Here is a 23,934-nt window from a genome sequence, read left to right as displayed (position 1 = left end):
TGAGGAGAAGATGGAAGCTAAGGAGGGTTCTGTCGCGTCTGCTGAAGCAGGCTTTGCACTTTCCCAGAGTGGTGCATGAACGGCATCTTCGTCAAGGGGATAAGACATCTGTGAGTCTGAATAGTCCCACTTTAGCTGGCTGTGCCTTTTTCCCTTGCTTTTTGTCTTCTATAGACATTGCACTGTTCCTGTGTCTATAGGGATTCGTCGTTACTGCCTGCGCTTGAGTTAGAGCCACCCTCTTCGGTAGTAATCCCAGAGCCATCTGACACAGAGTAGAAGTTTTCACCACCTAACTCCGGAGTTAAGGGGACTTGTTGTCCAGAATTGGCTTCCAGACTCCAGATATAGTTGTCAGTGCCGGATTCATGGGGGTTAGATACTTCCTCCGGGAGACCAGGTGTTAGAGCAGATTCAAGCGTTTGGACAGTAAGGGCCAAAGATGTCGGGTTTACCTGTTCAACTGGAACCTCGATATATCCTTCTATAGGTAAATGGATAGGCATTATCAGTTCTTCCGGGGTGTCTGGTTGTTCGCTTGAAGTCCCCATGGGTTGAATTGACGTACGAATTTCCTTTGGTGTAGCTGTTTTTTGAATAAGGGCAGGGTCACTTTGTTTAACCAGAGGTGTGCCTTCAGCCACATTCTCAAGGGAGGGTATGGAATTGAGCATGGAGTCTATCACAGAGAGTGGTGTGTCAACTCCTGAAAACAATTTAGCTACAGAGAGCCGAGATCCCACAGTTTCCCTTTGGGCTCCAACTGCCCCCCCCCCCCCCCCCCCCCCAAGTCTCCCAGTTATCTGCTTATTAACACTGGCCTCCCGTTTACCTTTAGGTAGATTCTCTGCCAGTCCATCGTCTCTGGGATCGTTGTTAGCCTGGGTAGTTCTTGTTGTGCTGCCTTTGCCTGTTTTACCACCCCTGGTCATCATGATCCGATTCCGCTGTTTCCTCTCACTCTGCCGTATTACCAAGTTAATAGCAGCTGAAGAGTGTGAGAAAGTGGCTCTGTATATACTGTTCCCTAATAGGTACAGGGTGTACAGAGTCCACAGTCCCCAAGGGTTTGACAGAGGCTAAAGTCAGATATAACCTTACTCTCTAAAGTGGTAGCTTGGTCGAGCAGTAAGGCAGTATCAGAGGACAGTGTAAAGCATTTGTTGTACAGTCAGCAAATGGTCTCACACACTCAATAACTGAACTCTAGGCCAATGGTTTATATATAAAAAATATATGCTTGTTTTATTTTAGAACCAACAATTGGAATTAAAATATACTTTCTCAGAATGAGATGCTTTATATAAATACTTTTGCAATATGCAATTGACTTTTGTAAACAGTTACAAGTGGTTGCAATAGGCAACACTATTTTAAACACAATAATGCATTGAGTTCAATGGAAGTTTCATATTATTTGCCACAGATTACTTTTAGGATTACGTTTGGAATTCCAGGACTGGATCCTAGATTCAGTCCTGGGTCAGTACTTAGAATCAAGTGATGAAAGTCGACTTAATTATTGTGATGATTTTTAAACAATATTTTGCTATTTTAAAAGTTGACACTTAGAAAATATTTCATAGAAAACAGTCAATGATTCCCTATGGAAGAAAATTCAAGTTGCAGGTACAGTATGTTCTCGTTACTTTTGTAATCCAGTACTGGGTACCTAGACTCAGTACTGGGACCTTTATCCAAAACAGGTAATTACGTTGTCAGATATTGTACGATTTTTAAAGAATATTTAAAGATTGCAGAAATGGACAGTTAGAAGAAATTTCACAGAAAAACAGTCAATGATTTCCTATGGAAGAAAATTGGGATACTGGTAAGTACAGTGGTAAATATTTTTCAGAGTCAGTACTGGGCACCAAGATCCAGCACTGGGAGCTCACCTAAGAGCAGGTGAGTATTTTCGTTTCTCGGCTGATTTTTGGTGAATATTTTAAGATTTGAAAAGTCCACACTTAGAAGAAATTTCAAGAAAAAGCCAGTCAATGTTACCTTATGAAGAAAATAGAGTTAGCGGTTTAAAGGTAAGTACTCGACTGGCAGAGTTGAGGTTCTGGGTATAGACTCTGGGGTCCCCCGGGGTCAGGTAGGTACATACGAAAGGCCACTTGCTGGATCCAGTTTTCAGCAACTGCACACATTTGAAGGCTCGTCCCCCCATAGCACTTCCCTGGACAGACCATGCCTTAGTCCCGTTGCTCTGGACAACAGAGAAACTTATACCCCCTACACCCACTGTCCAAGAAACTCGAATTTGGTCTAAAATACCGCTGGCCCAGTGGACCCAAGAATTACAAAAATCCATTCCTTCAATCGGTCAGACTCCCTCACAGGCCAATGAAACATTCAATGAATGGATTCTGAGTTCCCTAAACGCCACGCTCCCCCTGAAGAAAACAGTTTTTAAAAGATCCAGAACTTCAGCTCCCTGGTACTCCACCGAACTAAGGGAGAAAAAGCGTTTTTGCAAGAGATTGGAACGTAAATGGCGACTAGGTTACGCGGAAATAGATAAAACTATCTACAGAGACGCCATCAGGTCATACAAAAAAGACATAAAAAGTGCGCAATCCTCATACTACTCCAACCAGATTGCAGAGGCTAGCTCCAGCTCAAAAGAGATATACAAAATAGTAAAAAGCCTCATCACCCTCCCCACACCCCCGTCTATAACGGAGAACCCAGAGCTCCGCTGTGAAGACCTGGCTAATTTCTTCTCTCAGAAAATTAACCTTATATACTCATCCTTCCCTTCTACAGACCAGACTGCTCTGATTAAAGCAGCCCCTTGTCCCCCTCAAATCCACTCACCCAATCACCCTCCGGTGTTGGCGGAATCCCCCCAGTTGCAGGCAGATTACCCACCCAATCACCCTCCGGTGTTGGCGGAATCCCCCCAGTTGCAGGCAGATTACCCACCCAATCACCCCCCGGTGCTGGCGGAATTCCCCCAGTTGCAGGCAGATCACCTCACTTTCCTCATGCGCCAGGTGAAGTCGGGTTCCCCTAGAGACCCAGCACCCCCATATGTTCTAGTCTCGGCGTTTCAAACCATCCTCCCCACACTGCTTGAAGTACTCAACACCTCGATTACCACCAGCATAGTACCAGCAGCATGGAAGCAGGCTATGGTGAGGGCCCTGATTAAAAAACCAAATCTTGACACCAAGAACCTCAACAATTACCGCCCGATCTCCTTGCTGCCTTGGGCAGCCAAGATCCTGGAGAAACATATAAATAGCATAATAACAACTTTTCTCGAACAACACCAACTTCTCGACCCATCCCAGACTGGCTTCCGCCCCAAGCATGGGACCGAGACGGCACTGCTGGCAGTCACAGAGGAGTCCAGGAGAATCTTAGATCGGGGAGGATCGGTGGCAATCATCCTCCTCGATCTGAGCGCCGCATTTGATACTGTTAACCACGGTATCCTTCTGCGGCGTCTCCTGGACACCGGAATATCTGACAGAGCTCTGGAGTGGCTCAAGTCCTACCTGAGTGAAAGATCCTTCCAGGTGTTTGAGGGCAATGTCACTTCCTCCAGCAAGCCTCTGGGATGTGGGGTCCCACAGGGATCTTCATTGAGCCCGACGTTATTTAACGTCTACATGAGGCCACTGGCTGAGATCGTCCGTCCGTTCGGTATCAAGATCATTACCTACGCGGACGATACCCAGCTGGTGGTCTCCCTGGCACAGGCGGGCGGTACGTCGGCAAATGTAGATCTTGCAGGCTGCCTGGATACGGTCAAATGCTGGATGACCAAGTCTCGTCTCAAACTTAATGGAGACAAGACAGAGCTCATGCTCCTGGGTCACATTCTACCATCGACCATAGACAATCTCTGGCCCACCAGCCTAGGTCCGGCCCCAACACCCAAAGACGCCATTAAGAGCCTTGGTGTCTGGCTCGACAGGTCCCTGTCCTTTGACCAACAGGCTACAAAACTTTCTGCCACCTGTTTTGGTATCCTGAGAGTCATTAGGAAGATTTTGCCTCTACTCCCCTTTGAAGCAAGAAAAACCGTAGTCCTGGGCCTGATCCAATCGCGGCTGGACTATGGAAATGCATTATATCTCGGAGCTCCCGACTTCACCTTGCGCAAACTACAATTAATACAGAACTGCGCAGCCAGAACACTCTTACAAATTCCTCGCAGATCCTCAGTAAAGTCCGGACTGAGGAAACTGCACTGGCTCCATGTAAAGGAAAGAGTAGACTTCAAATCACTCTGCATCGCACACCAGACTTTCTGGTCGCAAGGCCCGACCATCAACCTCCCTCTCATCACACCCTATATACCCACCAGACAGTTGCGCTCCACTTCTGCAAATCTAGCCATTGTACCGCAAACAAAGAAATCAAGATCCGGAGGCCGCTCTTTCTCCTTCAATGTGGCTAAAAAGTGGAACGCCCTACCCCAGCATCTCAGATCAAACCCCGACATTCTCTCTTTTCGCAAACAGCTGAAAACGCTCCTGTTCACCACATAACCATGGTACTGAATCTGCCTTCCTCCTTACTCAAACTTCAGAGATATGCTTAGCGCTTGGACGCCTCAGGGCAGCTACCCGCGCTTTAGAAATCCGAATTCATTCATTCATTCATTCAGTTGGTTCACCCTCAGCGACTCTAGGGCGGCCAGGTGCAGAGAGAGTTAGGCCCAATGTTATCTTATGAGGGATAGGGGGGCCTTGGTTGGTGGCAGCGGACTAGCAAGCCACGCGGCTGTGGGAGCTGGGCTCCTGGTCACTTACTCAGGGCAAGTGGGGAAGTAGGTAGGTGTAGAGTTTTCACTGCCAGGGCCACTCGGGCGGCTGGGTGCAGGGTGCTTTTGAGCCTTCGGGCGCTCAATTGGTTTCAATGGGAAATCTCCGCTTTAGAAAAAGACTGCAAGCTCGGGGACGAAGATTCTTCAGGTGCCACCACCACTTCGAGAGGTAAGTTGGGTAGTTGGAGGATAGGTAGGTACCCCAGGATTGGGCACAGGGGGCCGCGGGGCGCCGCGTGCAGGGGTGCCTTTTGGTGTCGGGAAATCTTACCCTCTGTTGATCGCGGTAGGAGGGGCACCTTGTTCTGAGGCTGCAGGCTTCTTCAGGAGTGTCGAGGGAGGTCCTTGGGTGCTGGACTCTGGGTCACAGTCGCCGTGGGGTCGTCCTCTGGGTCTTGGTTCACTCCGGCACTGGCCAGGCTTGGTTGGTGCAGAGTGTGCTGGGTTTGCGGTTCCGGGCTGCTGCCAGGGATTAGAAATAGGTTTTGAGTAGAGCCTCTACTCATGGGAGTCCCAGGGGCTTAGAGCCAAAAGGTAGCCAGGTCCTCCGGGGTTTGTGAGGTTGCTGGCCACAAGAGATGCCGGGCTGGAGCAGGAGCAGGTTCGAGGGTCGACAGGCCGGTAGGGCTGGGGCCAAAGCAGTTGGTGTCTTCCTCTTCTTAGCAGCTGCAGGGCAGGTCTTCTTTCTTCTTGCTCTTCGTTGTTTTTCGGAATCTGGAATCTGGGGAAGGAAGGTTCAGGGTGCCCCTAAATACTAGATTTAGGGGCGTTACAGGTAGGTGAAGGGTAGGGGCCAATGGGTCCCTGTCCTGGGGTGGGTACACCCCCTATCCTGCCTCTCTCCTGGGGGAGGGGGGCAGGAGCCTAGTCCTGATTGGGCAGGGCTTCCCATCTTAAAGATAGCGAGAGCCCGGAGATGTGCTTCACCTCGCCTCCCCCACCTGAGGGGTGGGGTTGGCAGGCTGGCACATCCCCGTCCTTATTTGGGGATTTCCGGCCAAGCTTCCCGCCAGAGTGGGGGGTTGCAGTGGCCTGGGGATGCTCACAGAGGCGGCATGCCTTTGAAGCTTCCCCCTGCCCATCCTGGGGGGAGGAGATTTAGCACCTCGCCCAGGATGTGCATTGTTGCAGACCCAGGAGAGCAGGGGCTCTCCTATCCAGGGGTCCAGCAACATGTCTGCTGTGTGGCAGCCTCAGAACAGACGTGGATTGTAGGTTTAGGTTTCAGGGGGCCTCTCTAAGATGCCCTCTGGTGCTTGGTACATTAAATCCCACACTGGCATCAGTGTGGATTTAATGTGCTAAGCAGTTTGATACCAAACTTCTCAGTCTTCAGTGCTGCCATTATGGTGCTGTGGAGTTTGTGTTTGACAAGCTCCCAGCACCATATACTCTTAGATGGCAGCACTGCACTTACAGGACCCAGGAATGGACCTGGGTACTGTAGGAGCACAGGGCTCCTGCCTCTGTGCCCACACCACTGGCATAGGGCACCCAGCTAGAGGGGTGGCTGATGTATGCCAGGGCAGTGTAGGTTGTGGGCATGGCACACAGGGATGTGTGCCATGTCGACTCTCTGTTTTGTCTTGTATCCAGACACAGCCTGCAAGAGCAGTGTGTGTGTGTTAGGGTACAGGGCCTCTAAGGGTGGCACAATGAGTGCAATGGAGGGAGGGGTCTGTGCCAAGATCGGTGCGGCATGCTGTACTTTCACCCCAAGAAATGACATGGACAATGGGTAACTGACGCTTGTCATTCAAGCATTGCATAATCTTCAAAGAAGAAAGAGCCAAGACGGAGGTGCCCCTGAGCAGGAGTTGTTTTCGAACTGGTTATCCTGGGTCCCACAATGGATATCCAGTTTATCTAAATCACTACTGCCAGTTATCACTATGTTGCTGTTGGTATGCGGGGTTATACCACCTGCTGTAAAAACTCAGTCCTCAAATTGGAAGAATGCAAGTAAATAGGGAGGTAGTGGTTGTCAATAACAAGTATAAGGAAAAACAGGCCCCAAGCCCAGCAATTGTCGAAATGCACGAGTCAGATAGTGTAGTTGAAAAATCAACTACAGGGGTAATGTTAATATGCAAATCGGTGCGTACATCGATTAGAATGAAATATCGTCTTTATTAACAGACTAGGGCGTCCAGAGATTTACGAGAACCCAGAAACTATTATTAAGGGGGATATTGGCTGGGTTAAAGTTCAGTTTTTAAACCTAAGAACTCAAGAGCGGGAGGAAGAGGAGCTTAAAAAAACATCGGTAAGGGCTCATTTTTTATTAATATCCTCTCCCCAGATTGAGCCTTACCTTAATCTGGTCAGGTATCACTATCATCGCTGGTTGTTGACCAGATTTCGTTTCAACCGGATTCACCTTGTTTTAGGGAGCTTCCAGGGATGGAGTAAACCCGTAGATGCTGCTTTTTGCAATTGCGATGGTCACTCATTTCAAGACACTGCGCACTTTACCTTTTTTTGTAAATATTATGTTGAAAGCAGAAACAAGTATATCATACCATTGTTGCGAGGGAGGGGTTTTTATCAAGTTAAACCTGCTTTGATGTATTTGTAATTATTAAATTCCCCATGGATCATTTTTAACATTGCTAATTTCCTGGTTGTCGCTGCTCGGGCACGGAAAAAACTTGATGTACAGTTTACCTTATCATCTTAGTGATATTTGTATTTGTCGGGATGAATTTTTATAATGTTGCTATTATATTGTACTTGTGTTTATTTAATAATATGTAGTATTGTGATGTACTTTTGTGATTTTAATTAATCGATTAAAGTGGTTTTGACTAACAGACTTGCCTGTTGGAAACTCTACATTAACTCACAAATATGTAGTTAGGCAGGCCCCAAGACCTAGGCCTGGGAATTGCTGCAGGTGGGAGGGTGTGTAGCTTGCAGGCAAACACTCTGGAAAGAAACTCTTGCTCAATCCCACAGATAGGCGCAGCAACATTGCAATGGTCACAGGAGATTCCCCAATAAAGCGCACATGGCCAGAGGGGGTCGGCGCGCTACTAAAGACACCATAAAGTCAGATGCGACATGAGTTAGGAACACACAGCCAATCAGGATCTAGCACTCGTAGTGATCGCTCGCTCTCCATGCCGAACATCTGTGCATCTTATCCACTAGCCACACTGTGTCCACGAGAGGTTGAGACCCATCTGTGGTAACCATTAGACAATTAATTTGACATCAAAGGCAGCAACCTACTTTCCTCACCATATATGGTACGGTCATTCCCCCCCTTGCGGCGCTGTATGCATGTGGGTAGGTAGGGAGAACTCCACTAACCAGCATGCATCAGGGCAGGCAGTCAGGTCTTACCTTGGAGGTTGAGCCACTATATAAGGCCTTCCTGTAGGCGGATCCGGTGCTTGTCACCTGCTGCGGTATCTGGATTTGGAGAAGCAAGCAGACTGAGCCGTTAAGAAGCGGATTTCCTTTCACGCCGCGAGGACGACACCAAGGAAGCCCTGGAGGCTTGTGTCTCAGCCCAATTCTTCAGGAGCAGCTTGGAAGCTGCTTGAGTTCCTGCCTTCATCACCAAGCGAACCGGCTTGGACTGAGAATATTCCTGCATGGTCTGGAGTCCCGCGATTGCGCGGTAAGCCACCAGGTCCCCCGAGACTGTTTTCGTTACTTTTGTTGCCTTTGCGTTGAGCTCACGGATATTGTGCTCATTCGCTTGCCCGAAGGAAGGAATCATTCCAGTTCCTATTTAAAAGGATATCTGGTTTGTTTTGGCTTTTTGGGAAACGGAACAGACCCGAGGGTCACACAGCAGTTCAGCATTTGCTGAACACATCATATACTTTGCATACATGTTTACCTTACTCTTAACATAGGGCTGGCTCTCATGGAGAGAGAGTCTTTCCGTGCTAATTGTGTACTTACTCTTTAGCTGAGATTACCTCCAATAGGCTGTCTGCTACAAGAGGGCTTGCATGGAAGGGTTGCATGTAAGTACACAGGCAGAAAAGGAGGGAGGGCATTCGATGACTGACAGAGTGTGTATGAGTGGTTACTGTATTAATGTTTGTTCTTTATTTCATATACAGTGTGCTGTGAGCTGTGATGGATCTACCCTAGTGTGAGCATATTCCAGTGATCCCCGAATTAGGAGATGCGCAAGGAAGAGTGCCGCTGAGTTTCTTTTCATTATTCCTTATTTTCCCCATTCCCTTGTGCACTGCAGTGCGGAGTGTTTCCATCCCTCTGTGGGGTAATGCAAAGGGGATTTGGGATCTACGCAGCGCCCCCGCTGGATTTGTGTCTGGAGGTTAGTGAAAAACATTTCTGGGAACCTGACAGGTACACCGGAAACTTTTAACTCTCACCAGACTTTGTATTTAAGAAGAACGCTTACAGATTGTAAATTGAGACAGTCCTCAGACACTGTGCCAGTAACTGTTCTCCAGTCAGTAATGTTTAATTAAACCAACTGTTCCTGTTTTGCCAAAAGCCTTGTGTCTTCGGTTTTTTAAGAGATTTCCAACTCAAGTAACAATTTCTTTGTAGTGCAAATATATGCTAACATAAAGAAAAAAAGAAAAACAACATATGTCAAGTAAATGTAGGTCTTGTGCTTCAATAAAAAAATGAGAAGGTAAAGCTTTGCACTGGTCTACCAACATGAAACAGTGAAAATTGATACAGTATGCTTAATACTGTTTTATGAAGGTGGCGTGGTTTCGAAAACTCTACATAGGAACATTGTGGTCCAGTAACAATGGCAATGGAGCTTCTGGTAATCCCACTGCAGCTGAGCTGCTGAGAGAAGAACTAAAGGAAATATCACCTGAAAATTGACTCCGCTGGATGCAGAGTAGCACAGAGTAAAAAGGCAAAATACTGTTACTTAGACTATGCGACAACCTAAAGACCAGCGATTGTCTTCTAGACAGGACTAAATACTGCCAAAAAAGCCAATGGCTTAAGAAGACTGATACAACTCCAAATTATATGCAAGCTGTTCTGAACGGATGATATATAACAAGCATTTACAATGCAATGGTCTCTGCAATATTATAGGTAGAGCTATTGGTATTGTTCATTATTTTTTTATCATTTTTGTATCCCTAAATAAATGGCATTGTCATTTCTATTGGCATTAGCTTTTTTTTTGCATATGTAATACCTATTGCTTTAGCAGAGAGAGAGTGAGGTAGTGAGAGAGAGAGAGAGAGGTATTGAAATAGAGAGTGAGGTAGTGAGAGAGAGTGAGGTAGATAGAGAGTGAGATAGAGAGTGAGGTAGATAGAGAGTGAGATAGAGAGATAGAGAGAGTGAGGTAGTGAAAGAGTGAGGTAGTGAGGTAGAGGGATGTTGAGAGGTAGTGATATATAAGCATAGAGTGTTGTTGTGATGTAGTGAGATAGAGAGAGAGGTAATAAAAGAGAGTGAAAGTGAGTTAGTGAGATAGAAAGAGTGAGGTAGTGAGATAGAGAGTGATTGAGGTATTGAGTGAGAGAGAGTGAAGTTGTGAGGTTGTGAGCTAGAGAGTGCGGTAGTTATGTTTTGAGAGAGAGAAGTTGTGAGATAGTGAGTTAGTGAGATAGAGTGGAGTAGTGAGGTAGAGAGAGTTATGTAGTGAGAGAGAGTGAGGTAGTGAAACAGTGATGTAGTGAGGGAGAGGGATGTTGTGAGGTAGTGAGATGTAAGCAGAGTGGTGTTGTGATGTAGTGAGATAGAGAGAGGTAGTGAAAGAGACAGTGAAAGTGAGTTAGTGAGATAGAAAGAGTGAGGTAGAGAGATAGAGAGTGAGTGATGTAGTGAGTTAGAGAGAGAGTGAAGTTGTGATATAGAGAGTGAGGTAGTGAGAGAGTGAGGTAGTGATCTTTTTAGAGAGAGAAGTAGTGAGATAGTGAGGTAGTGATATAGATAGAGGGGAGTAGTGATGTATAGAGAGTTATGTAGTGAGAGAGTGAGGTAGATAGAGAGTGAGGTAGTGAAAGAGTGAGTTAGTGAGTGAGAGGTATTTTCTGACGTAGTGAGATAGAAACAGTGAGTGATGTTGTGAGGTAGTGAGATAGAGAAAGATTGAGGTAGTGAAAGAGAGAGTGAGGTAGTGAGGGATGTTGTGAGGTATTAAGATAGAAACAGAGAGTGATTTAGTGAAGTAGTGAGATAGAGTGAGGTAGTGAAAGAGTTAGTGTAAGTGAATTAGTGTATTTGAGAGAGAGAGTGAGGTAGTGAGATAGAGAGAGTGAATTAGTGAGTTAGAAAGAGAGTGTGAAGTTGTGAGGTAGTGAGACTGGTGTAGTGAAGTTTTGAGAGAGTGTGTTGTGTTATAGTGAGGTAGCGAGAGTGAGATACAAATAGATAGTGATGTAGTGATAGAGAGTGAGGTAGTGAGATAGAGAGAGAGTGAAGTTTTTAAGTAGTGTGTTAGAGTGAGAGATAGTTACTGTGGTAGTGATATTGTGTTGCTGTGAGAAAGAGAGAGTTGAGTAGTGAGTTAGAGAGTGAGGTAGAGAGTTAGTGAGAGAGAGTGTAGTATAGTGAGAGATAGTGAGGTAGTGAGAGATAGTGAGGTAGTGAGAGAGAGAGAGAGTTAGGGAGAGAGAGTGACGTAGTGAGAAAGCCAACCCCACACACATACAGAACCACCCACACAGAGCCACACACATACAAAGTGTATCACCCAGACATACATACAGAGCCACACATACAGAGTCAGCCAGACACAGATAGAGAGCTATCCACACAAATATTCAGAGCTACAGAAATCCACATACAGAGCCACTGACTTACACATACAGAGCTAGCCAGAGACATAGAGTCACTTAACACACATACCGAGCTAGCCATCTATACACACACAGAGGCACCTATGCACTTATTGAGCTACACATACACTGAGCCACACACACGCACAGCTACACACATAGAACCACACAGACATGCACAGACTTACACATACTGAGCCACACACACAGAACCACCAACACATACAGAGCCACACACACAGAGCGCCACAAACACAGTTACACACAGAGCCACACACATATATCCAGCCTAAACTTAGGTACACACAGACAGAGCTACTTCTAAATAGCGACACTTAGCCATAAAGCAATCTACACAGACACATGTGTACACATAGATCTATATACATTCACACAGTGCAATATAGAGTGGACGCCGTGTACCTGCGTTTAACCCTGACTCGTGCCCTGGTCTTGCCTCAATTGTGACGGCCCTTGTTCCACCAAAATCGGCTATTTTGATTCACTTTAATTTGTGTGCACTACACCGGGACATATGTCATTTGCAGTGGGTCTAAGAGTGGGAGCTAAAACCTGCGCAACGTAAGGTAAGGCCTTGGTAGTTTGACAAAAAGAACGAGATGGGAGTTTAAAATGGTAACCAAATCCATGCATGAAAAGTTATTGCATCTCCATGACATCTTCAAAGAACTACCAAAAAAGAGAGAAGGGGCTGGAAGATTACCAACAGGTCATCGAGTCGACACAACATCTCAACACTTGGCTCCTTCACTTCTCTAACTTTCCGTGAACATGTGTGCGGTGTCTCTTATTGGGTTTTAAAAGCAGGCAAACACAAACCACTACTACACAAACATACATGCAGTACAGAAAGCACGAGTAAGAGTGGTGTGGGGAGGGGAGGGAGTTGTTTAAAGTATGGAAGAAAATAAAGAATTTGAGATAGTAGGCAGGACGATGAAGATAATGAGGACTAGTTCTTTTAGAACCTGCCATTCAGGTTCTGCACTGGGAGAATGTTCCTACCCCTCTGGGCATGAGATGAGCTCAGGCAGAAGCGTGAGGAATGAGATCGAGCAGGCTATGGCTCCAGAGGTCAATTACGTCAGACTGGTCGGACAATAGAGAGGAGGTGAGCGTTTCAGAGCGAAAGAGAGGTTTAATTTTGATTCAAGAAATGTGTTTACTACTACCGTTTGTCGACCAATTTGGAAAGTTGGCACTAACCTTACCTGCTGGTAATAGTACTTCTTCTCTTTATTCACCCATACCTTGAAAAGGCCTCTTAATTTTGGGGCAACCACTATTAGCTTCTCGAGCAGGGGGAAAAAGGACTTTTTTATGTTCTCTGTATTCAGAATGATTTAGTTGACGTACTTATGAAGCACAGGAGACTAGCTGGCCCTCAGTACTAAGCCGGGACCTCTACTTCACAAGAAGACCTCCGTAGGCTACACCCACTCCTTAATCCACTGATAGATCCCTCCACTTTTCACATACTTGAAGCACCCAGTGGGGGGGGGGCACGGGGTTGCTGGTTGGGATTAAGGTGTATTGGCAGAGGCAGTCTGGGAAGCTCGCGGTACATCGCGCCCTGCACCTCTCGCTGTGTTACCCTCCGCTTTATGCTCCTAACAGGATGTAATACAGCCAGTGGCACAACAGTCGAGCCACATAATTTTATTAGGAACGGGGAGATTAAGTGCTTTGCCCAGAATCACAGGATGTTGTGTCCCTGCCGAGACTCGAATCTGGTTCCCCAGCTTCGAGCTGGACCACTCTGGCCATTATGCAACATCCTCTCCGTGTAAATTATTACTTCAGGTGCACCTGTCCAGTCGTTTAATTCGGAGCAAATCGTGCCCATAGCTCCTGGGGTGCCGTGTGCTGGCTGAACAAACCGGCCCCTGTCGACTTACAAGCCTGGCATCCCGAGCTGGCAGTGTTTAATGCCACTCTCGCACTGACCGGCCCAGAGTCTCGTGCACCTACTTAATGTGCTGCTGACCTGTGCGCTCGTCTTCCAGGCGCTGTGCAAGCTCCTATTACATGCCCGGTCTGTTAATGCTGAAAGGGGGTTGGTGAAGCTGCGCCATAGAGGGGTGCAAATTCGGAGCAAACCCTTACTGTGTTTCACAGGTAAAGACTCACAAATACATTGCACTCTCTGTGGCAGATAAAGCGCTGCGGGTTGAGGTCGGGCTGTGGGCGCATTCAGGAAGTTTTTCGGCGGCCAGAAGATCGATGCGTTAGCTGAAATGTAAAACAAAAAAAAGTGCGTCAGAGTACCAGTCCGGTCTGTTAATGCTGGAAGGGGGTTGGTGAAGCCGCGCCATAGAGAGAGGTGCAAATTCGGAGCAAACCCTTACTGTGTTTTACAGGTAAAGACTCACAGCTACATTGCACTCTCTGTGGCAGATAAAGCGCTGCGGGTTGAGGTCGGGCTGTGGGCGCGTTCAGGAAGTTTTTCTGCGGCCGGAAGATCGATGCATTAGCTGATATGTAAACAAAAAAATAGTGCGTCAGAGTACGAGTCCGGTCTGTTAATGCTGGAAGGGGGTTGGTGAAGCCGCGCCATAGAGAGAAGTGCAAATTCGGAGAAAACCCTTACTGTGTTTTACAGGTAAAGACTCACAGATACATTGCACTCTATGTGGCAGATAAAGCGCTGCGGGTTGAGGTCGGGCTGTGGGCGCATTCAGGAAGTTTTTTGGCGGCCAGAAGATCGACACGCTAGCTGAAATGTACGCACAACAGCAAGAAGATCCTCACGGCCAGACGATACCTAAAAAATGGCGGATAGAAGCTTCCAAACTTTTTCGGATTCGAGGGCGTGTTCCTGCTGTTCTAAAGAGGGCGTGGCTAAAAAGTGGAAAGAACAGCAAAAACACGCCCCCGAATCTGAAAAAGACGGAGCCTATTTGGAGGGACGGCTCTCTCCTCCAACGGCGGCCCTCCGTTTAGGAAGCCAGCCAATGGAGGAGAAGCAAAAAGAGAGGCGGGCTAAATAGCCACTCTAGGAAACATTAAATCTCGACTTCCGGTTCTGCCTTCGGCAGACCGGTAGTCCTCGACCTAAAAATGACACTGATAAATAACTGAAGTAGGCCTACTCAAAGTCCAGCTTTTCTAAGCAAGACCATGTATTATTTTTGAGAAAATATGAGACTGGCGAGACAATTAAAACAGTCTTTTGGTCAGATCTAAAACACACAAAAATAGAGCACAGGGAGCAGGAGCATGGTGGTCATTGGATAACATGTATAAGACACACAGCACTGGTCATGAGCATAACAATCTTCCTTGAAGCACATGAATCAAGTGTTGTGCTGCAATGCCAGTCAGTGCATGCTTCCTTCAAAGACAAGGAACAAATGTGGAAGGGCAAGGCTTCTGCAAGCTTTCTTCATAGATATTGTGGCCACTGGGCAGCACTATTTAACGCTCCCTTAGATTAAACGAACAAGGCGTATTTCAGACTTCGGAAAAGTGTAAAGAACAGCACAGGGCTGTATGAGCTTCACTCACATGCAAATTTTCCAAGCACAAGACAGGTACAACACTAGGCAGGAGTATATACTTCCCTCACACCCATAAAACAATTAACGATCTGGCCAGAAATAATGTATGCTTCCCTCACATGGACAGCATCTGCAGTCCAATCGTGTATGTAAGCACACAAACACAATGTGCCACATTTTGTAGTAGTGTAGGTTCCTTTCACGTACAAGTACAAGATGGCCAGCAGCAGTGTAAGCCAACATATCCTCACTTACAAAACAGATGTCAGTTACACTGATAGGAACATTTAAGCTAGGTTAGGCACAGAATACCCAGAGTAATATATTGATTAAGTCCTTAAGCTAGATCAGTTAAAAAAAAATTGGGTGGTTTAGCAACATCAAGTCAATGCTTTCCGCTATAGGCGTGGGGAATTTGTGGGTCGAGCCGGATGCTAGCTTGCTACCTAGTAGAGACTGCGTTAAGACCCGTTACTGGAACTGGGTGGATCAGAAAAATGACAGAGACAGACACACAGTATCACATCAGAATTCTTAGAGTTCAAGTTACTAGGCATATACGAGCAGTATATAGAGGTCATCACCCTCCCATGTGATTGAAAGCTGTATATCCAATTTAGATTTGATACCCTCCCTTTGAAATCGTCCACAGCGACATGGCAGTGAGAAGCCACGCATGCATTGTGCTGCTGTTCCTGTTGCCCGGGTGTCCATGAGATGATTAAACATGTTCTCTTCACATGCCCACTCTATAAAACCCCGTGGCTTAAATGGTTAACCACTGTCTGCAGGCAGATGGGTATCCGATGCCTTTAAGAGGCGCTACACATCTTAAATACAGATTCCAGGACACTAATAGCTTGTGCAGTAGCCAAATTCCTGGGGAAAATGTGGCTCATTAAGAGGCTTGCATTGAAGAACGTCTGAACCGCATGTACAGCTTTTAAATTGATCCCTATTTTAGTCTATAGTCATAGTCTATGCCTCACATACTAATAGCATTCGAAATTGAGACCATGCCACTGTGATTACGTGCGCAACGTTCTTCTGACTCTTTTTGTACAGCGGCAACATAACCGAACTACTTTGTACACATTGTTGCCTCATTTACATAAGCCATTGCTTCACTTCTAATGGAGCTAAGTGACCAAGATTGTAAGCTGTGCTCCCTTTGGTTTTCCTAATTTGTATGCAATATGGTACTCTTGCACTAAACGCACTTGCACTTTTTTCCATCTCCCTAAGAGGTCCATCCCGTGAGGGTAACCTCCTTAGTGTAATTCTGTCCAGGTTCTACTCTATCTGTAAGAAGACTTTTACTAATGCATTGTTTTTTTTACAAATCATAGTTTTTAGCCGTCTGTCTAGCTGTTTTAACTGAAGGATCCACCTAACAGGAATTCGGACGTTGCACTCAATGCATTAACGCAATGCTTTTATCAATGTATCCTTACATTATATGCACTTGCACTTTTAAGTAATCTTCGTAGGGTTCCATTATGTGCGAGCCTCTTATTTGGCATACCTGCCACCCTATGTCCCAATTGTAACCGTTTTTAATGAAAATGATATATTCTAAATCGATTGGTTAACCTTTGTCTGTAGAATGAATTATGGCAATGTATGCGTTGGTGAATCCACTGTTTTGTACTTCTTTGCACTTTGATGGTCGTAATGACCGAATAAAGTTCTTTGACTGACTATATAGATGTGGGTGAGCCACTGAAGGCTCGAGCGAGATGTCAGGCTCCAGTTCAGCTTTTATGAGGCTTCTGACTTCAACCGACACTAACCTTTTGCACCAAGAATAAAAGGCAAAGCATTAAAATCTGATGGTAAACAGGAGCAAGAAAGGGATACCAATTCAGTGGCTGAATTACACAATATGAAACCAGAAAACCTGAGATTAATCCTGGCTTGGCCACTTGACCAAGTTAAATAATCCTAGGCAATTAATTTGACATGCCTTCTATTTTTGCCCATTATTGCATATAAGAAAACATTTAAATATGTGAGGATGTGTGCTGTACAAAAATCTCTCTTGTGTTTGACTTATTAAACTATAATGCTCAGTGTAAAGTAAGAATAGAGTACATATAGGGTGTACATGACAACTGACTTGCCTCTTAGTTCACTAATGGTAAAGTCATTGTGGTGGGGGTTGGGGCTGTGAACGCTTCTAAGTTCATGCTTCAAAACTCTCTCTTAATAAACACCTCTCAATCCATTGATGCAATTGGATGTACTAAGGTAAATCCATTGTTAAATATATATTTTTTGATTTTTAAGACATTTTACCATATTTTTTCATAATATTTATTGTAAGGTTTCCATGACGAATGTTCCCATGACATAGCTTGTGCATGGGCTCTTACAGGCAAGACAGGCTTCTGTTGCCAATCAAGATTTTTGGATAGGCTCTCCCTTTAAATGTATCGGCTCACCCACCTCTACTAGAATACTGTGTATAACAGTTACTTGTGTTCGCCCTCTCTCAGTAACTTACTCTGTGGAGATTCTGGCCAGCTTCCAATGGCCTCAGAAGGATTACTATTTCCTACTTCTAGTTTTAGTAAGAAAGAATTGTGCATCAGCAAACCTAAGAAGTTGTTTTAAAGTTATCTGTGCATTTTATTAGTAGAAAATGAAACAAACATCCCTCATATAATGCATTGTTCGAGTTCTAGCACTCTGTCCAAAGCAAAGTCTATGTTCTTTTACTAACCATCATTTTCTACCCTCCACCCATCAAGCTGACTGTACGGATTACTGTGGCGGTCTTGTCTTCAGAAGCAATGCAGCAGCAACGGCATAACTTCTTTAACCTCAGCTGGCGGAAGACAGCCAGGGCCGAATGGCGCACTGCGCATTAACAAAACAGAACACGGGCACTGCTTTGCCATTCAGTGAGCGCGCAATGAGGTCGTCACAGTGCCTCTGGAGATGCTACAGTGGATTCTACTACTCGTCCAGCTAAGGGATTCCTACTCTTGCAGATAAGGAAATCTGACGGAGCAAAAGCTCAGTGCTGTAAGAGCTCCTCTGGCCCTAGTGGGCAGTAGTGCTGGAACAATTTTCAGACTATAGTGCTACCATCAATGCCACATCACTGAACTCATAGGGATTTTGAATTCAAGCACCACACAAATAACAAGTGTTGCAAACAGCCACACCAATTCAACAGCAGATTGGTAAGGATGTAGTATGCAGCTGGTGTTGCATTTAGAAGCACATGTCACAAATATATCACTAAACCATGGCGTAGTAGCACACTGCCATTGAAAGACAGACCATTTTTCATCTAAATGAACATTAAATTTGGACAGACCTATAGTTTTACTGTTAATGAGCAGACATTGGGTTCCAGTGATTGTCATTTGCGCATCACCAAGTACAGTGCCTTGATTTGTTTTGATCCTGTTCATTTTTTTGCTTTCATCACACTTAAGATTCAGAAATTAAGTGCTTTGTTTGCGCTTTCATGTTTATTTTAAAATATTTGTACAGTTCATTTACAGGTATTTAAATGTTTCTGTGTGTTAGAGTAAAAGAACATCTTACCCAATAGGAGCAAGAAGAGTAAACACAAATCTCCATGTTAAAATAATAAGCAACAATTTGTAAGGAGGATAGATTGACATTTAACCTCTGTATTTGAAAGCACAGCAAATGTGACAAGTTTAAAACAACATTTAAAGTCATTCGCGTTTGAAACTCCAGCTGCAGCCCCCACCCCAACTTCCAGTGCTTACTTTGCAACATAGTGAGTACCAGTGCCCAAAGTTCTGCTCAGATGCCAGCAGCCGGTGTATTAAATGTCCCCACGCCGAATACCAAGGCTGCATAGTCCTGAATCAGCCCCATGCCTCCTAAATTGACTGCCAGACACTCCCAGCCTCTTTATTTCACTCTTACAGGCCCCTGCGTTCTTCCTTGTTGACATTTTTTAAGTCTACTTCTCCTTCTCGTAAGCAGGTGTCGGTTGACCGATCGGCTCAGGTTAAGCCGTGCCTACTTCCAATGTCTATGCTAGAAGGTGGCCTCTCCGGGCTCAAGAGGCTGTTGGGACTGAGCCCCCTTACACATCTGGGTACGGGTGCTTTGATCCGGCTCCGCCTCTTGTTTCTACACTCCTAATTCAAATACAGACGTAATGCTTCTTCTAGAATCGCAAAATAAAAGTAGTTGGTAGTTTTTCTACGAGAAAAGTGGCAACCCTACATCTCAGTTACAGTAAAGCCTCCTTACTAATGAACTACACCACCCCCTGGGATGTACGATCTTTATATTTTCTATTTTAATGAGGTGGTCAAAAATCATGAACCAAATCAACACTAGAAGCAGTGGCGGACCACGGATCTCACCTTCACAGCCACTTCAGGAGCAGCGTCTACGCTGAGCAGGGCCCGAGAGCCGCCTGGACCTTGAGGAGGAGGCCGCAGGTGCTGGGTCTTCTCCTCCTCATCTTCCCCAGTTCCATGCTCGGAGTCAGACCCACTGCTACTTCCATCATACGTAACCAGCGCAGCGAGCGCCGCCATCTTGCTCCCGGCCTAACGTCATCAGCAAGCGCGTCGCCCTCTGATGTCAGTATACTTCCTGGTGGTTACTAAGGAAGGAGGCTTGTTGTTTCTTTCCACTTTTCATGAAACTTTATTGAAACCACGAAGCGTACATTCCTGAGGGAGCGTTGAAGGTGCCTCGATGAAGATTCGAGGGATTAAGTCTCCCCGCGGAAAAGTGATAACCATGTTCGATTAGAGACTGCGAAATAGTTGGTTATTTGAAGCTTTGCGCAGGAAACTGCCACAGGAACAAAATAGAACACGATGGGCAATGTTTTGGTAAGAAGCATGCCAATAGACCAAATTCCTGCGTAAGATTCATGATTTTGTAAAGCCTAAATCACTATTTTGGCTCTGCCATCTGAAATTGCCTCTGCTCAAGAGAAGTCAATGGGTAAAATGCATTTTCCAAACTCCCCTACTTCCCTCGTGTAAAAATGTTGCCACGTATAAATGTACTTTTATGTGCCAGCATTATAAAACTAGAAAGTGGGAGATATTGGAAAAAAAAATCGCCGGATTGCATTTAGTCATTGCCATATATATTGATTGCATACATGCCAACATTTCAGAGGAGGAAAGTACGAAACAAAAAAATAGTAATCGCGAGAATACATTTCTCCCATTGATTTCTGTTGAAGGAGAAGCAATTTCAGGTGGGAGACAGCCAAAAGAAAAATATTTTTGGAGTACAAAATTGGGAGTCTCCCGCCTGAATCCGGTCTATTAGCATCACTCACAGGTCTTCAAACTGGGGGGCGTAGATGGGTTCCCAGGGGGGCGCAAAGGCCTCTGCAAGCACATGTAAATGAAGACGCCTGGAAGTGCAGCAATGTTTATTTGCTGCATTTCCAGGCTGTCTTCATTTACTCCGAAGCCTACAGAGTGCCGTGGGGTCAGAGGTCAGTGAGTGTGCTGCTGGGAGCTGGGCTGGGCAGTGTCTGGATTCTTATTAAGACTCCAGCACGCCCGAGTTTTTCACAGGTCTCTAAAGACCATTTGCATACCTTTGGAAACTGGTTCCGGAGGCTTAGTTTTCTTTCTTTTTCCAGTAACCCCTGGGCCCTGACTCTGCCTATTCCTTACATTTGTACTGTAAATTTACTGCTGTAGTGTGAAAAGGCATTTCATGAAAAGGAATATAAAACAAGCATTGGCATAGCCAATAGGTCTCGCCTTTGGGACCTTATAAGTGTTTAGCCATGCAACAGTTGCATAACTAAATACTTATAAGTTCCCAAAAGCGAGACCTATTGGCTATGCAAAGCGGCCGTGAAAGTGAAAGTGATCCCGTTCAAACATCAAAGCGACCGTGGGGCCGCGAAAGTGAAAGTAATCGTTGTAAAGCGGGGCGTGCGTGCCCGCGCACATGCACTGTAGCTCTAGGCTGGCCTGGCAGCACTTTTTGGAGGCCTCTCAATAAGTCCTAAAGATGGGTGGAAAGTAGGCAGAGCTTCATGCCCATATCATGAATACAGCAATTGCTGCCTAGGCGAGATCTAAGAAAGCTTGCTGAGGTTGGTGCAGATGTTCTGTGGTGTTTTCACACCCCTTAATAGACGTCTGCAGTTCAAAGCCTCAAAGCTCGTTTTCCCTGCCACAGCGTAATATTGGTTACTCACTGGGAGCCCATGTGAAGGGAGACGATATTGTGTGTCACACGGTGGCACTGTGTGAGTTGGCAGGTATGAGGTTGTACCTGGTATTTCATACATTTTGTGCACGATTTTCGTCTAGTAGTAAATCAAGATGCTAACAAAAACATCAAGTAAACAAAATATGGACAGTCGCGGCTCGCACAGGTAAGCGCGGTAGGACGGTGAGGTGGGGTGGAAGCCAACATACGACGGGATAATAAAAAGTAAATAAATAAATAAAACCACTTACTTTGCGCTCGCTGCATTACCGACTCCGCGATGCGGGGAGCGCAAGGTAAGTGGTTTTATATATTTACTAGTTTACACTATCCTGTTGTATGGCGATTTCCACCACCCCCAACCCCGCCCCGCCACACCACGCTTACCTGTACGAGCCGCCACTGAATATGGATGTAACTCGAAATAGGTGCAAAGTGTTAAAGCAGGCCCACACATCCTTTGCACCCACTTCCCCACGTTGCATTGAACACTATATGAGACTGTCTGTGCTTGTTTCCACCATTCCAAATGGCTATTCAGTAGCCCAGTCCCCGCCCCTTTGCCAAGGTTAAGTCGAAAATCTGGTTCACCTGGCTAACTTTCTGCAGTTGTAAATTTCATCTGCCACAGTAAATGCACACGCATCCTGATTTTTTGATTCGTCTACTGTGTTTGTCGTGCAGGCGAGTGAGGCGACACTTTTTAAAGGAAAATTCTTACCTTGGATCAGTCTGCTCACACGTCCTGGTGCAGGGACGCTCTCTCAAAATGAGGGTAGAATTGCGGCTTCACTCGTGTAAAACTCTCAGGTAAATATTGGCCCCAATGCAACAAATGAGATTGCATCCTTTTCATTTAGGCTTGGTCAGCCAATTAACAGTGCATAAAGACATAAATATTCGCAGAAGTGCTAATTTTGTTTCAAAACACCGGTGTTGAACCGAAATAAAGGTGCACACCTTTAAATGGCACGTCTCTATCGTGGTCAGAGAACTTCTTCTCATCAGAATCGACGTTTGCTGACCTGGCCTTTAGCTGAACAAAGCAATACATTCTGGGGCTTGCGTACTTGAGCGCAATGATTTGGTCAAAAGCAGCGCCTTCAACATATTATTTCCATGTCACATGAGATGCCAGATTTCCAGTCCTGGGTTTTTGATTTATCCATGCCATACATTCCGGGAGCTGTAGTATTTGGATATACAGAGCCTTTTGATGATTTTCTGCGCAGTGCCTCACTATAGGTAACCCTAGGTCACAGTGGACACCATTTTTGGGACTTGTTTATTCCGAGTCACAAATGTGAATTCTGGGGGTTGTAGTCGTTTAAAGGAACATAATTGAGTGTTAAAAAGACACTATTCAGACTGGAAACATTGTATTGTAAATCCATAGGTCTGTGTCAGTGTTAAGAAGTGATACGAGCATGCAACGAACTCACCTGTGGACCAATCCCCCGCAAGCATTAAGTAGCCGTTGAAGGAGCGCTGCGGGTTGGCCAGTGGAGGTTTCCCATCGACATTAGGCTGACAGTGCAAGGCTGCAAAGACGGGGAAAGGGATATCTCAGCCCTGCCTCCCAGGAGTTGTGAGGAGACCCCGGGGCCAACGATGGCTCGAGCCGCGCACCTGTAGCTGTGCGAGGACCCAGGCCTCCGTTAACGCTCCTTGGGCAGTTTGCCGTGGCCTCCCGTCGCGCGCGCGCGCGCTGCAGGAGAGAAGTACTTCAGCTTGCAGAAAGGACTGCACGCGGCACCGAAACGAACCATGAACCTGAAGGTAACAATCGTGCACAAGGATTGTGCATGGGCGTAGCTTCAGGGAAGGTGGTTTTAGACCCCACCAATCCATGTACTTTTTCAGATAAATAGTTGGGTACAGGTGTTTAGGGCCGGTGTGCTGAGATGTTCGTCGGATTTCACCAGGAGTTGTTATAAACACACAGACAACAAGCATTGGCCGCACGCACGCCTCGCGCTTAAAGTAAAAAAAAAAAAAAAAAAGACAAGCCCGGCGGAGCGTGGTGCGCGCGCGCTTGGGGGCGGGGGAGCAAACCCTTTGAAGTGCTCCCAAAAAGCGGAGTGCATGGCGGCACCAAGCGCGTGATTGTGCACGTGCTAGCAATGCAATCCGCTTTTTGGGAGCACTTTGAAATGCCCTTTTACAATAGTCTCGCTTTGCGATCGCTTACGCGATAGCAAGGCGAGACCTAAAAAGGGTTGCCAATAGAAAAAATGCCAGCCATGAATGTTTAAAGAGCCTGCAAAGACCTTGCTTTGACACTAAATAGGGTCTTAAATAAACAAGCATTTACAATGCAATGGTCTCGGCAATATTATAGGTAGAGCTATTGGTATTGCTCATTATTTTTTTATTATTTTTGTATCCCTAAATAAATGGCATTGTCATTTCTATTGGCATTAGCTTTTTTTTGCATATGTGATACCAGTCCTTGGGCTCCTTTCCAAATCATTATGTTCAGGTGTGTACATTAGACTGCATCGACTGTGCTGCACATTTGGTGACGATATTACTTCATTATTTTGTCATGTCTACACATGTTGACACCAGCTATGCAAGGTCTCACTTCATGAGTACCAGTTTAACAGCGGCATGCAGCAAAAAGCAACTGTAAAGCCAGTCAACCTTTGCCAGGGGCCACGATGTATGA

General features: G+C 45.8%; 1 protein-coding gene across 1 annotated transcript in view; it reads right to left on the bottom strand.

Annotated features, from left to right (window-relative positions):
- Positions 1-19,651, bottom strand: part of CDC40 (cell division cycle 40) — a 386,639-nt gene extending 366,988 nt beyond the window's left edge. Inside the window, exon 1 of the mRNA XM_085611551.1 lies at positions 19,427-19,651. Coding sequence (XP_085467677.1) covers positions 19,427-19,603 — 177 coding nt within the window. The 5' untranslated portion in view covers positions 19,604-19,651. The remainder of the gene's footprint in view (positions 1-19,426) is intronic.
- Positions 19,652-23,934: the final 4,283 nt, after the last annotated feature.

The sequence above is a fragment of the Triturus cristatus genome, chromosome 6 (assembly GCF_964204655.1).
Source record: "Triturus cristatus chromosome 6, aTriCri1.1, whole genome shotgun sequence".
NCBI classification, from domain to species: domain Eukaryota; kingdom Metazoa; phylum Chordata; class Amphibia; order Caudata; family Salamandridae; genus Triturus; species Triturus cristatus.
Note: the sequence above shows the minus strand (reverse complement) of the source record. Positions and strands in the feature narration are given on the sequence as shown.